This window comes from Orcinus orca, chromosome 11, assembly GCF_937001465.1.
Source record: "Orcinus orca chromosome 11, mOrcOrc1.1, whole genome shotgun sequence".
Classification (NCBI taxonomy): domain Eukaryota; kingdom Metazoa; phylum Chordata; class Mammalia; order Artiodactyla; family Delphinidae; genus Orcinus; species Orcinus orca.
The window spans coordinates 2,181,519-2,194,172 of NC_064569.1; the positions used below are offsets into that span (position 1 = coordinate 2,181,519).

Genomic DNA, 12,654 nt, shown 5'->3' on the forward strand with positions numbered 1-12,654 from the left:
TTTAAGGCTATTTCCAATTATCCTGGGGAGCAGTAGAAATACACGTAAGTGACAAGTTAAATTTGCAGATCATTTAAAAACCTAATTTCAGCCACCTCTTCTCCCACTCTGTTATTTATGAAAACTACTCAGGAAGCCCCCGTTAACTGATTTGGTTCTATCTTCTGTTGCCGCCTCGGGCAGAGCTGCAAATGGACAGAGTGAAGAGCAAAGGGCAGGCGGCAGGGGAGGAAGCAGAGCGTGGACAATCTACGTGAAAATCCACTGTGTGAAGGCTCTTCCAAGCACCGAACATCTGACCTCATACCTGGGCCAAACCTTCTTACTTAGGGGCAAATTACCTGGCATTCTTATGTAAAATCAGGAATTAAAGCACCTTTCCTTATTGTTTGGGTATAACTACAGTGCAGATTCTTACATAACAAAGGACTCACAATAATACTTAGCAACCACGGCTGGGGGGGGGGTGTCCTTCTCAGCCCCCCAGGCTTCTTCCAGAGACGTGAAGCTTGTCCTCCCAACCAGAGGGCAGGGGTTTCCAATAACGACAGACAATCCATGCTCTGCAGCGTCTCAGCCAGAAGTGGTGACAGTTACTTTTATTTATTTTTTTTACATATTCCATGTCTCCAGTGCCTCTCTAACTCCCCTCCAAAATTAATGAAAGCGTTCATTCCTGTGTACATGGTGGGCATGGGCGTGTACAAGCGCACGCACACGCACACATACCCCATGCACGCGCACGCACACACTGAGGTCCCAAAATACATGTGACCAGGGTCAGTGGGGGTCTGGCAATGCATCAGAGCCTGTTTTAAGATGGAAATGAGGACTTTTCCCACCTTCTTGGGACAGTGCGGCTCTCCTCCCAAGAAATGGGCTTCTTTCTTGATAAATCACTGGAGCTGTAAGATCGTTGTCTCGTGGAGAAATTTCAACCACAGACGTCTTGTTATGGGCCCAGAGCTCCAAGGATAACAAAGCTTAAATAAAATTATATATATATATATATATATATATATATATTTTTTTTTTTTGGCCACGCGGCATACAAGATCCTAGTTCCCCGACCAGGGATTGAACCCATGCCCGCTACAGTGGAAGTGCAGAGTCCTAACCACTGGACCACCAGGGAAGTCCCTAAAGTAATAATGATTTAAGGGAAGAAGCAGGGCAGAATTTCAGAGGAAATAACCAACTTGGGGATTTAATACAAGTAGCAAGTTTTTTTTCTCAGCTCGAAGGATGGAGCGTGGATGACAACGAAATGTATTCTCCAAAGTAGGACTTCGAATTCAGGTCCTGAGACTCTGGTCACAAAGCCTTTGTGAGTGGAGGGCTGGCCTCCTCTTGACCCCAGCTGTGGCTGTCTTCCCACCCTCCCATCTACTTTAAGTGGAGGCAGTCGGGCCTGCCTTTCTCTGAATTTCATCTTGAAGACAAGGTGAATGCCCGCAGACAGAGCTAAGTAAATAACACCTTATTATATTCATAGTGGATCTGGAGGCTTCCCCCAGTCCCAGGGCAGATCGGTTCTTTCCCCTCTCATCAGAAAGGCTCCCTGGGGAATTCCCCGGCAGTCCAGTGCTTAGGACTCGGTGCTTTCACTGCCATGGCCCGGGTTCAACCCCTGGTCAGGGAACTAAGATCCCACAAGCTGCTGTGACACTGCCAAAAAAAAAAAAAAAGAAAAAAAGAAAAAAAAGAAAGGCTCCCTGGGATGGCTGCTTGGTCCAGGCATCTCATTAATTCAATTAGGCTACATGTTAATACCTTTCAGGTGCCAGGGAATTCTGCACGGTGTTGCCAAGAGCACCAGGTTGGGAATTAGGGCCCAGCTGCCTGTCTCCCCGTGGGTCCTGGGCTAGCTCTCAATGCCTGTAGGTCCAGTAGAGTCTCTGCACCACCAGCGCAGGGTTCCCTCAGGTCCGTGATGAGGGTGTGGACAGTGGTCCTAGCTCCACCCACCCCAGATCAAGTGAATAAACATTTCTGGCATTGCAGGTCTAGGACGCCGCATTTTCACAGCACACTAAGGTTTAGGACCTGCTCATGGTTTGGAGGTCCTCATCTGGACACACAGGAGCTGGGGGTCTGACTGCCACACTCTCTGCTCAAACAGTCTACGGTTCTGAGCAGAAGCTTTTTTTTTTTTTTTTTTTTTTTTTTGCTTCGCCGCACAAGCTTGTGGGATCTTAGTTCCCCGACCAGAGATCAAACCCTGGCCCCTGGCAGTGGAAATGCGGCGTCCTAACCACTGGACCGCCGGGGAGGTCCCCAGAAGCTCAGTCTTCTAGGGCGGCCTCCACATTCTCCACCCACTTCCCACTGCCTCACCGGCCACGCCACAGGCAGCTGCGAATTCACCAGGATCCCACAAGCATGTGACAATAAGTCTAACTTCATCCCAACCCGTTTTGAAAATTAAATAATCCCGAGACCTGGTTGTCAACGGCTGCAAAAACCACGTGGGTGTTTGAACGTACAATCTGCTCCGCAGTTGGAAGGAAAACATTGGGTATGCGCCCATGCCCGGGCCAGGACTCTGCAGGAATAAGCTCGGCGTGACAGGGGTGAGCCATCTCCCTTTGTGAACACAGGGCCACCTTTTGGGATTGTGGGCAAGTCACTCCCAACTAACTTTCTGAAGTGTCTGAGGATGAACTGGGTCTCAGCTCTTAAACACTTTGAGCACCTGATACAAGGTAACTCTTGGGGTCTGTGGACCCGTGATGTAGGCAAGGGCAATGAAGCCAGCCAGTGTTTCAAAACCCTGACGGTCACGGTTGATTTGGGTGACTGGTTGGTTTATTTGGTTAAATGCCAGCGATTGAAGCCAAGGACACGCTTTTGATCTTTTGTAGGCCGGGTGGTTTAAACGCTTTCTCTCATGGACCATCCCTCCTGAAAATGTTGACCCATCTGAGTAACCGCGCGAGGAACAGTTACAGGGAACACAGCCCCACGTCGGACGTTCCTCGGTGTCGGGTCAGGAGGTTCTTCTTTAGGTACTAAAGACACAGCAGGATGTGGGACCGTGGACACCCTCGGGCAGAATCTCTTTTACACTGTTCTGCAGCATCATTTGCTCATTATAACCAAGTTAATTCCGTAATCCCATCACTTCCCCGGAAACAAACTTTTCTTACATAAAACTGGTGTCTTTTGTGGCTTCTGGCTCGCTGGACAGCCTGTCTCAGTGTCTCTCCCAGAAACCCCCGCCTTTTCTAGGGTGCCTGAGCTCTGCCTTATTCTCTCCTGTCCCAGATACTCCAAAACTGAAGTTCTGGCCCCAAAACCGCACATGGCAACACGGAGAAGCCAGCAGAGGGCATCCCCAACGCCTGTGGTCACCAAGAGCCCAGGAAGACTGGTGGGAGGTACAATGCGGAAGATGGGAAGAGGAGGTAAATGTGAGGTTTAACCCTAACTCTCTGAATTCTGTTCAGAGCAGAGATGTTAACGGCCATCATTTAACTCTGTGTTGCCCTTGCGGAGATGGCGTGCACGCACGCGTCACCTTATGAATTCTCATGATGTCCCCCTGTCCCTGCAACACCAGACTAGGGCTCTGAAACGTCTCCATTCTCTCGCCCTCTTCCGTGCGTGCACCGTGTAGCAGAGTTCCAAGGATCAGATCGAAAATAAAAGGACCCATGAAACATAACCGTGTGTCCAAGTAAGGAAAGAGACACTTCAGTGGAGGGTGTTTAATGTCAGAGGGAAACTACATCTGGGGCACAGGTGAAGAGCCCGCAACAGGCCGGCCGAGCATGGCCGCACCTGCCCCAGCTTCCCGCAACGGGGAGGGCCGGCAGAAGCATCAGAGCGTCCGCTCCCTGCGCGGGAGCACGGTGCCACCCGCCCTCGCCAGTCACCACCTGGCTTTCTGCAGCTCGGGCACAGAGAGTCCATGTCTTTCCTGACACATCAGGTCAAACGACCCCTCCCTCCTGGTGCAGGTGCCAGTGAATCGCAGAGGAAAAGTAATTCTCGCTGGAAAGGCAGGCCCCGGAGTCTGGGGAGGAGCTGTCCCTCTGTGGTCCCCAGAGACGGCGTGGGGCCTGTCCTCTTTCCTGTAACTGTGGATTCTGCAAGTACGCACACAGACGAAAGTGCAGGGAGGCACTGGGCCTCTCAGGGAACCAGTCGGTGTTCTGGACGAGACCCAGAAGATGCCAGGCGTGAGGCTGGGTTCCCGTCACTCCACGGGGCTGCCTGGCCCAGAGGCCAGGGTCGCAGGGCAGTCACCCACCCAGCAAAGACTCCAGACATCACCAAGTTCCCCCTCCAAGCACCACCTCTGTCCTCAAGGCCGCGGTGGGTAGACAGGGAACATTCCCAAGTCCCTACCTCTTGAGAGCCCCCACCAGAGGCGGGGACAGAGCCCTTTTCCCACCCACTGGGATCAGAGAACCAGCAAAATCCAACCCTCCAAGATTTCCAGCGTCTCTTAAATAGGCTTTTCCTTCCGTTTTCTTCCTTCAATTATTTACCATCCATCCTTTTCTTTATACAAATATAAAATAGATTTATATAGATTTATATCCTATAGACTCTGTGCAGCAGTGCGGAGGAGCACAGGAGAGCGGCCCTGTCTACTTGCAGACGAACTGGTCCACGACCTGCGTGCACTTCTTGCAGCGGACGAAGCAGCACCAGTGGAACTTGCAGTGGCAGCGCTCGGTCTGCACGCTCTTGAACTGGTCGTAGCCGCGGCCGCAGCACATGAGCGCGCAGCCGTCCAGGCCCTCGGACGTCTTGTTGCACAGGCGGCCCTGCGTGCCCAGCGAGCCCGTGCTCTGGTCGCGCAGGCAGTAGTCCGGGCTGGGGTCCACGTAGACCAGGTCCTCGGGGGTGGGCTGCTTGAAGCGGCTGTTGACCAGCTCCAGCTTGCCCCGGCGGGTGATGCGCATGGCAGCCGCGCTATCGTACTTCTCCTTCAGCTGGTCCCCCACCTTGCGGAACTCCGCCAGCTGCAGCCAGCAGGTCTTGAGGCTGCAGGACCCTGAGACGCCGTGGCATTTGCAGGCCACGTCTGCCGTCTTATACACAGCCTGCGGGGAGAGGGGCAGGAGAGAGAAGGGGATGAGAAGGAACATCCCTGACGGAAGATGCCCAGAGGCTGGCTAGGGCGAGTGCAGGAGAGGGCCGGCAGGGTGCGTGTACGGAGGGCCGCTTTTGAAAGTGGATAAAAGGAACAGCACACAGAAAACTTCTGGGGAGGTGACGGCCGTGTCTGAGCCACTACCAGGATGGTACACTTGCCCTTTTTGTTACCCATTTATTATCACCTGAAATTGTCACAAGAAATGTGTCATCGTTACCAGCAGGGAAAAAAAAAAAAAAAGGCTATTTCTATCTTGATCAAAGTCTCAAACAAATAAAAACCAACAACATGAGTCTAGCTTTTACACGATATGGAGCCCAGTCCAGAAAAAAGAATCAGCCGTACCGGGAGCCTGTAACAGAGACCGCTGGCACGGCCCTGGCTCGCCGAAAGCTATCCACAATCTTGTCAAGTCCCCTAAGAATTAAACGGTCCCTTTTTCTACGTTAACAGTTGGTCACTAGCTCTACAGAGTCATCGGAGCCGCACCATAAACCAGCACGTTGTGACAAGACACCCCCTGGGAGTGGCTGTGATGCAGGGGAGGGGCAGGCCCTCTGCGATGGGAGAGCAGACCGGTGGGTCCATCTTAGGGCGGATGTCTTGGAAAACAAATCCACCCAGAAGTCACTGAACCACAAAAATGGGAGGGGACCTGAACGTGGGCTACCCCAAATCCAAATGCAAAAGCAAGAGCAGACCAGAAAGCTGCTTACAAAGTGCCTTTCAGCGAAAGCATACGGATGCATTGTGTCAACTAGCCCTGGCAGCCGGCCCAGAAGTGCAGATGGCAGGATAAAGATGCAGGTCCGCTGCCCAACATTTTCTTCTGCCACAGCTATTGTCACCGACGCAGGCAGGACTCATTTGTCAAGGGTTTCTCTCGGCTTTCTTTTCAAGAGTCCCCAGATTGTGTCTTTATTCAGCACTGCGGCTGGGACCGCTGCAGGTGCAAGAGACAGCTTCAGCTGCATCAGCTCATATCACTCCTGTCCAAACTCTTCCTGATTTTTTTCTGGTACAGAACTATTCCCACTATTTTCGGGTGGAGAAACTGTCGCTCTACATGAGGCTCAATAAACTGTGCAAGGGCCACCCAGGAAGGGTTGCTCACCAAACTTGGGGCTTAAAAACGGATTAGGGTGGAGAAGTCAGGCAGGCCCCTCCCCAAGGTTAAAGGCACCAGCACTTGGCTGGCAGCTCCAGGCCAAAGGCAGAAAGGAACTGACACCCCATTCCGACAGGGACTTCAAAGACGGGGCCCGCAATCGTCCTCTGGCGCAAATCCCCCGGGTCTGAGCTGGAGCCTGACATTCCTTGGAAATGGTCCTCGGTTTAGAGAGGGATGTCAGGCAGCTGGTGCTGTTAGAAGAAGGAGGAAACATTAAGGGCCTAAAACTGTGTACCCAACACTGAGTGACTGGGGGTGAGGGGTGGATAAGCATCTCCACGGGGAGATTTGGGAGGGACAGGAATTTTAGTAAAACAAATCCGGGAGGGAAAGCGTCACTGACCCTCACTATTTAGACGTCCATTCTACCTTCTTCTAGGAAGAAAGACACCGTAGAGACGGTTATGTTTGTATTTTAAATATTTTACTGTTGCTAATATATAGATGCTCCTCTTGCAAGAGAAGGAGGTTGGTGATTTTGGCCCTTGCTGCGAACTGTAAAAGCAAGAGAATGTTTTAAAATTTTTTCTTAGGTCGACATCTCGCCCCCTGGCAGAGCCCCTTGCCTCTCCTCCGCATCTAACGGTGTGACGGAGCTCAGTCACTGGCAGGAATGTCACAAGGACGAGGCAGCTTTCATCTGGAAAATGCTCAGAGGCCCTTGAGTGACGAGGCAGTATCAACCCACTGCCCCTGGCTTCAGTATTGTAAAACAGGGTCCCTAGAGGCTCTCAAAGGCCAAGAGAAATTTCTTGCAAAGTATGCCCGAGATTTCCTCTGTGGTCAAGATGTCAGATCCTAGATATCCTACCCTTTAAAAAGATCTGGTTGTAAAAAAAGATCTGGGGCATTTTCCATGCCGGCCACCTTCCTTCCTGAGGAAGGTTCTGTGTAGGTGTCAGGAGGCGGGAGGTGATTGATGGCGAGCCCTGCTCCTTGGAGGGGGGATAAGACATAGAGAGGGACAGAGACTCCCCACCTGGAGCAGATGGACGCCGGGGAGAGATAAAGGGCTGTGCAGAGGTGAGGAGACTGCAGGGGGCAGACAGACGAAGCCGGGGAGGGGGTAGGACAGGCTGATGGAAGGCGCAGCTGAGATAAGGGCTGGAAAAAGCAAACAAACAATTAAGGGAGAAGAAATGAGGAGCCAGCAGAAGTGGGGCCGGATGAGGACGAGCGGCTGGGCACCTCCGCATCTGCCCTTGGGCCCCAGGCGTGGCTCCCAGCAGAGACAGGAAAGCCTTCCTGAATTTGACCTCTTGCTAGGAGGCCACGGGGAATTTTCCCTGCACTGTCACGTGCAGAGGTCCCAGGGCAGCCCGCTCCTCAGGAGCTGGAGTCAGCAAAGTCTAACACCTCAGCCACGTCCGCAGGTCTCCACTGCGCTTCAGACGCAGAGACTGCCAGCCACGGGGGATGGGAAAGATTGTGGGAGTACGTGGTGTTTGAACTGGGACCTCGAAAAATGGGTAGAATTTGGGCATTCAGGAGATAAAGTGAAGACCCTAACCTTTTTTTTTTAAAATCAGTCTCTCACGGTCAGACTCCCTGGCAAACAGAGAGGAAGTCGTGGGAGACTGAGGCAGCTCCACAGATGCCCTCAGAGCAGAAGAGTTCTGGTCTCTCCACCCGGATTTATAGCACAATAGCCACGGATCAGAGCGACGGCCCGACCTCCCGACACGCCACAGCTGAACACCCATATCTGGCAAACAAAACTAGCCTCTGGACGTGGGCTCTGCAAGGAAGATGCTGGGCAACGACCAATTCTAATTTTGACCTGATGTCACGCTAGTGATGGTGCTAGGTTTACACATGGGTACCATGTTCTGCCAGCACCACAGGATGCTGAGTCATAGGAAAGGCATTTCCAATCCCCTTTGTTTGATATGTGCTCCTATGAAACGAGTTAATTTTTTAAGAAATTAATATATTAACACTTTTTAGAAGTATAACCATATCCTGTTACTGAGTCACCAATGAACCAACATTAAATTTCTGAATTTACTTCTCCAGAAACTGCTGTTCCTGTTTTGTCGTTGGCTCATTGGCCTCACTAAGTACCTTGCTGGGCCCCCAGCCCGGGCTTGACGCAGACCTGAGTGTGGACAGCTCTCCCAGAGAGAGGTCTGTGTGGTTTCCTGAGAGGTCCGTGGCCCCGGCCCTTCGCCAGGAGGGCCTCCCGCCACCCAGCACTCGGGCCTCAGACCTCTGTCCAGGGAGATCTGGACGCACATCCACGGTGGACGCCTGAGGAGTGGAAGACAGCCTCTGGCTGAGCGAGGCCTCCAGTCGGTAGCAGAGGCAGACCCCGTTGGGGCAGACCCCGCTCAGGAGAGAGGAGCAGGCCACGTGCTCAGACACGGGGGCTTCCCGAGCAGGTGCCGGCAGATGAGGCCCGAGCTCTCCAGCACCCGTGCAGGAAGCCCAGAGCCCTGGCCCAGGTGTGCTCTGCACAAACAATAAGCCCAGCTCTCCCCAAACCTACATTTTAGTCTCCACTGCAATGGAGGCTCAGAAGACCCTCGCCTCTTACATGAGATTGATGAGACTGGGCCTTCAAAGGATGGGTGCCGTCCACAGTTCCACTTAAGTTAAAGCACCCAAGTGTGTTTGCCATCAGTACTGAAGTGTGCTTTTGGACTGGGTCTCGGGATATGCATGACGGCAGCCCTGAAAAGTCAGCTCTGCTTTACCTGAGCCTCTAACAAACCATAAACCCCAGACGAGGTCTGCTGGCCTAAACTTCCAATCATCCTAGCTGTTCACACGACACAGGAGGGGCGGTCAAGACGAGAGGTGTTGGGGTTCTGGTGGTGAGACTGCATCTAAGCCCTACAGGCACGGTGTCCTGTGGAGAAACAGATAAGGCTAAACGAGTGGCAACTGCGTGTGTCTTGTGGGAAAGGGAGCCTTTGGAAGTCAAGGATGAGTTCCACAGTGTGGGAATCTAGGTCAGCCTCGTAAGAATCTCTGCGGTCAGACTCAACCCCTTCCTGGACCAGCTGCCATCGCACAGCAGAGCCCAGGAACAGCCGATGGTCTAGTTGTCTGCGAGGGTGGGGTCCTTCATCTGGGTGTGTGTGTGGGCGGGGCCCCCTGTCCAGGTGTGTGTGTGGGTGGAGCCCTCCGTCCAGGTGTGTGTGTGGCAGGGCCCCCTGTCCAGGTGTGTGTGGGCGGGGCCCCCTGTCCAGGGGTGTGTGGTTGGGGCCCTTCGTCCACGTGTGTGTGTGGCAGGGCCCCCTGTCCAGGTGTGCATGTGGGTGGGGCCCCCTGTCCAGGTGTGTGTGTGGCAGGGCCCCCTGTCCAGGTGTGTGTGGGGGTGGGGCCCTCCGTCCAGGTGTGTGTGGCAGGGTCCCCTGTCCAGGTGTGTGTGTGTGGGGCCCTCCGTCCAGGTGTGTGTGTGGGCGGGGCCCCCTGTCCAGGGGTGTGTGTGGCAGGGCCCCTGTCCAGGGGTGTGTGTGGGCGGGGCCCCCTGTCCAGGTGTGTGTGGGTGGGGCCCCCTGTCCAGGTGTGTGTGGTTGGGGCCCTCCGTCCACGTGTGTGTGTGGCAGGGCTCCCTGTCCAGGTGTGCATGTGGGCGGGGCCCCCTGTCCAGGTGTGTGTGGTTGGGGCCTTCCGTCCACGTGTGTGTGTGGCAGGGCCCCCTGTCCAGGTGTGCATGTGGGTGGGGCCCCCTGTCCAGGTGTGCAGGTGTGCATGTGGGTGGGGCCCCCTGTCCAGGTGCGTGTGGGGCGGGGTCGCTTACCCTCCGGCCGGCCTCGTTGTTCTGCAGGTTCATGAGCACGCGGCCCTGCTCCTCCGAGCCCTTGGCGAAGTTCTTCTCGCGCTCGCGGGCGTCCACGAACTCCTTGGCGAAGCGGTAGCCGTAGTCCACGTTGTCGCCGCAGCCGCCCCACAGCCAGTCCCGGGGCAGGTCCTTGGGCCGCGCGGCCCGGCTGCAGCCGCACGTGGACAGCTCCCCCTCGCGGCAGGCACGGCTGATGGCGTTGACCACCCCGGCCGCGCTCACGGCGTAGGTGAAGGCCGTCTCCCGGCTCCCTGCGGGTGGACAGGAGACGGGTGAGGCCCCCGCCCCCTGCCGCCCCACCAGCCCGCACCCCGGGAGGGGGCACCTCTCCCTGCCGAGGCCCCCGGGGTTAGAAAGCGCCCTGGACCAGGAACCGAAGTTGACTTGTCTGCCCGTGAGCCCCTTCAGCCCCGGCCTGCACCTCATCCCTTCCGGAGAGGTCGCCCCAGCTGTGCCTTCCTAGGAGCCCGGCCCGAGTGGACGGGAGGGGGGCCATGGAGGCACTGGTGGACCAGGTGGGACAGTCGGAACGAGACTGGGCACAAATCATGGGACCCACAGTGCAGCTCTATCCTGGCAAACACCTCTCCTTCACAGGTCTGTTTCTCCCCCTCCACGAGTCACACATCTGTCTTTTTACGCCTGCATTATCTAGCTGGACAGCGGCCGAGACCAGGAGTAGAAATGAACTAGGATGACAGAATCCAGAATCCTCTGAGCTGTTTCCCTCTGTCCCCCGAGGTCCACACTGCCTCCCACCCCGACAGCACTGGGGGACCACCTCCACGGTCACTCAGCACGGTCTTTCCAAACGTTCAGATCACTTCCCGTAAAAAATCCAAACTGTGCGGGCTTCCCTGGTGGCGCAGTGGTTGAGAGTCCGCCTGCCGATGCAGGGGACACGGGTTCGTGCCCCGGTCGGGAGGATCCCACATGCCACGGAGCGGCTGGGCCCGTGAGCCATGGCCGCTGAGCCTGCGCGTCCGGAGCCTGTGCTCCGCAACGGGAGAGGCCACAACAGTGAGAGGCCCGCATACAGCAAAAAAAAAAAAAAATCCAAACTGTACTTTATTGCTATAGTGAACCACTTAAGAACCCATATGATGGATGTTCTACTTCAATAAAAACGTTGATAAAAAAATAATACTCAGCCACCAGGGACATGCAAATCAAAATCACGAGACATCACTTCACACCCACGAGGATGGCTATAATCAAAAAGGCAGGGCTTCCCTGGTGGCGCAGTGGTTGGGAGTCCGCCTGCTGATGCGGGGGACGTGGGTTCGTGCCCCGGTCCGGGAGGATCCCACATGCTGCGGAGCGGCTGGGCCCGTGAGCCATGGCCGCTGGGCCTGTGCGTCCGGGGCCTGTGCTCCGCAGCGGGAGGGGCCACAGTGGTGAGAGGCCCGCGTACCGCCAAAAAAAAAAAAAAAAAAAAATGCTGAATTGTACCACACATGAATTACATTCAGTAAAGCTGTTATGAGAAATGATAAATAATACTCGTATGGACTCAGGTATGGAGGGAGGGGAGGCATTCTTAGCAGGGAACTGAGATTCAGTCGTGATCTCAGCGATTAAACCAGGCAGGATCTTCTGCTCCCCACGCGCCCCCTCTTCTGAGCCTCCAAGGTCAGGGGTAGCCGTCCCACGATCCTGTCTTGGCAGGTGGTGAGGAAGGCAGTCTGCAGTCACTGCACCTGGCCCTACTTCTGGATGGTCTAGGCACAACACAGTGAAGTTTGCAACCAGAACAGACAGGGCAAGTCAGTTTTTCTCCAGTAACCAGGGGTCAGGAGAAGCACCAGGGAAAACCAGGTGACGTGGGAAGCCACACTCATGATTCAGCCCTCGGGACTGATGTGTGAGCCAGTGTGAACCACAGCCAGAGACAGGATCTGTGGGTCTAGGGAGTTAGACTATGCGAGCTCCCAGGACGGTAAGATGGCCAAGGGGTCTTAGGGAGGAGGGACTGGGCACCCCTTTGAAGGAGTCATGCCTGAGAAGTCACCCTAAAACAGTTCCTCAACTCCCAACCTGGCATCCAGGGACAAGGAGGAGAGTCTGAAGCCGGGCCCAGATCTACACTCCATCCGCTGTGAGCATCGCTTTTACAACACGCCTTGGAGAATCGGGTTGGGTTCCCAAGGCCACCCACTCCATCTTTTTAAAATGACTCTCATCACCAGAATGTTCTTTCTCTGAGCAAGCTGAAAGATGCCTCCCTATAACTTCCCTTTTCTGGAGCTAATCCCTCTTCCATTTGACAGCCCTTCAGGATTTGAAAACAACGAATATGCCTTTTATGTTTTCTCTTTTCCGAGCTACATATGTCTGATTTCTTCCACCACCGTTCTTTAGCAAACACGCTTTGCAGAGCTGAGTCACCCCTCTCAGAATTGCCTTTTAAAATAACGTTCCTGCAGACGTCAGGGCTCTGAGGGTCCAGCCCACCATGTAGCTGGATCCCGGTCTGTCCCGGTGAATCCCCTCGGGATCCCCCGTGGTCACTCTGTCTCCTTTGGTTGGGGGCATCATTCGGCCCTGAGCGCAGGCAGCTCTGCCTTCCTGGGGCAGCACGTG

General features: G+C 54.7%; 1 protein-coding gene across 1 annotated transcript in view; it reads right to left on the reverse strand.

Annotated features, from left to right (window-relative positions):
• Positions 1-584: 584 nt before the first annotated feature.
• The window catches only part of WNT5B (Wnt family member 5B), a 94,184-nt gene continuing 82,114 nt past the window's right edge, over positions 585-12,654 (reverse strand). Inside the window, exons 4-5 of the mRNA XM_004278985.3 lie at positions 10,030-10,322; positions 585-5,057 (exon numbers count right to left, since the gene is read on the reverse strand). Coding sequence (XP_004279033.1) covers positions 4,599-5,057; positions 10,030-10,322 — 752 coding nt within the window. The 3' untranslated portion in view covers positions 585-4,598. The remainder of the gene's footprint in view (positions 5,058-10,029; positions 10,323-12,654) is intronic.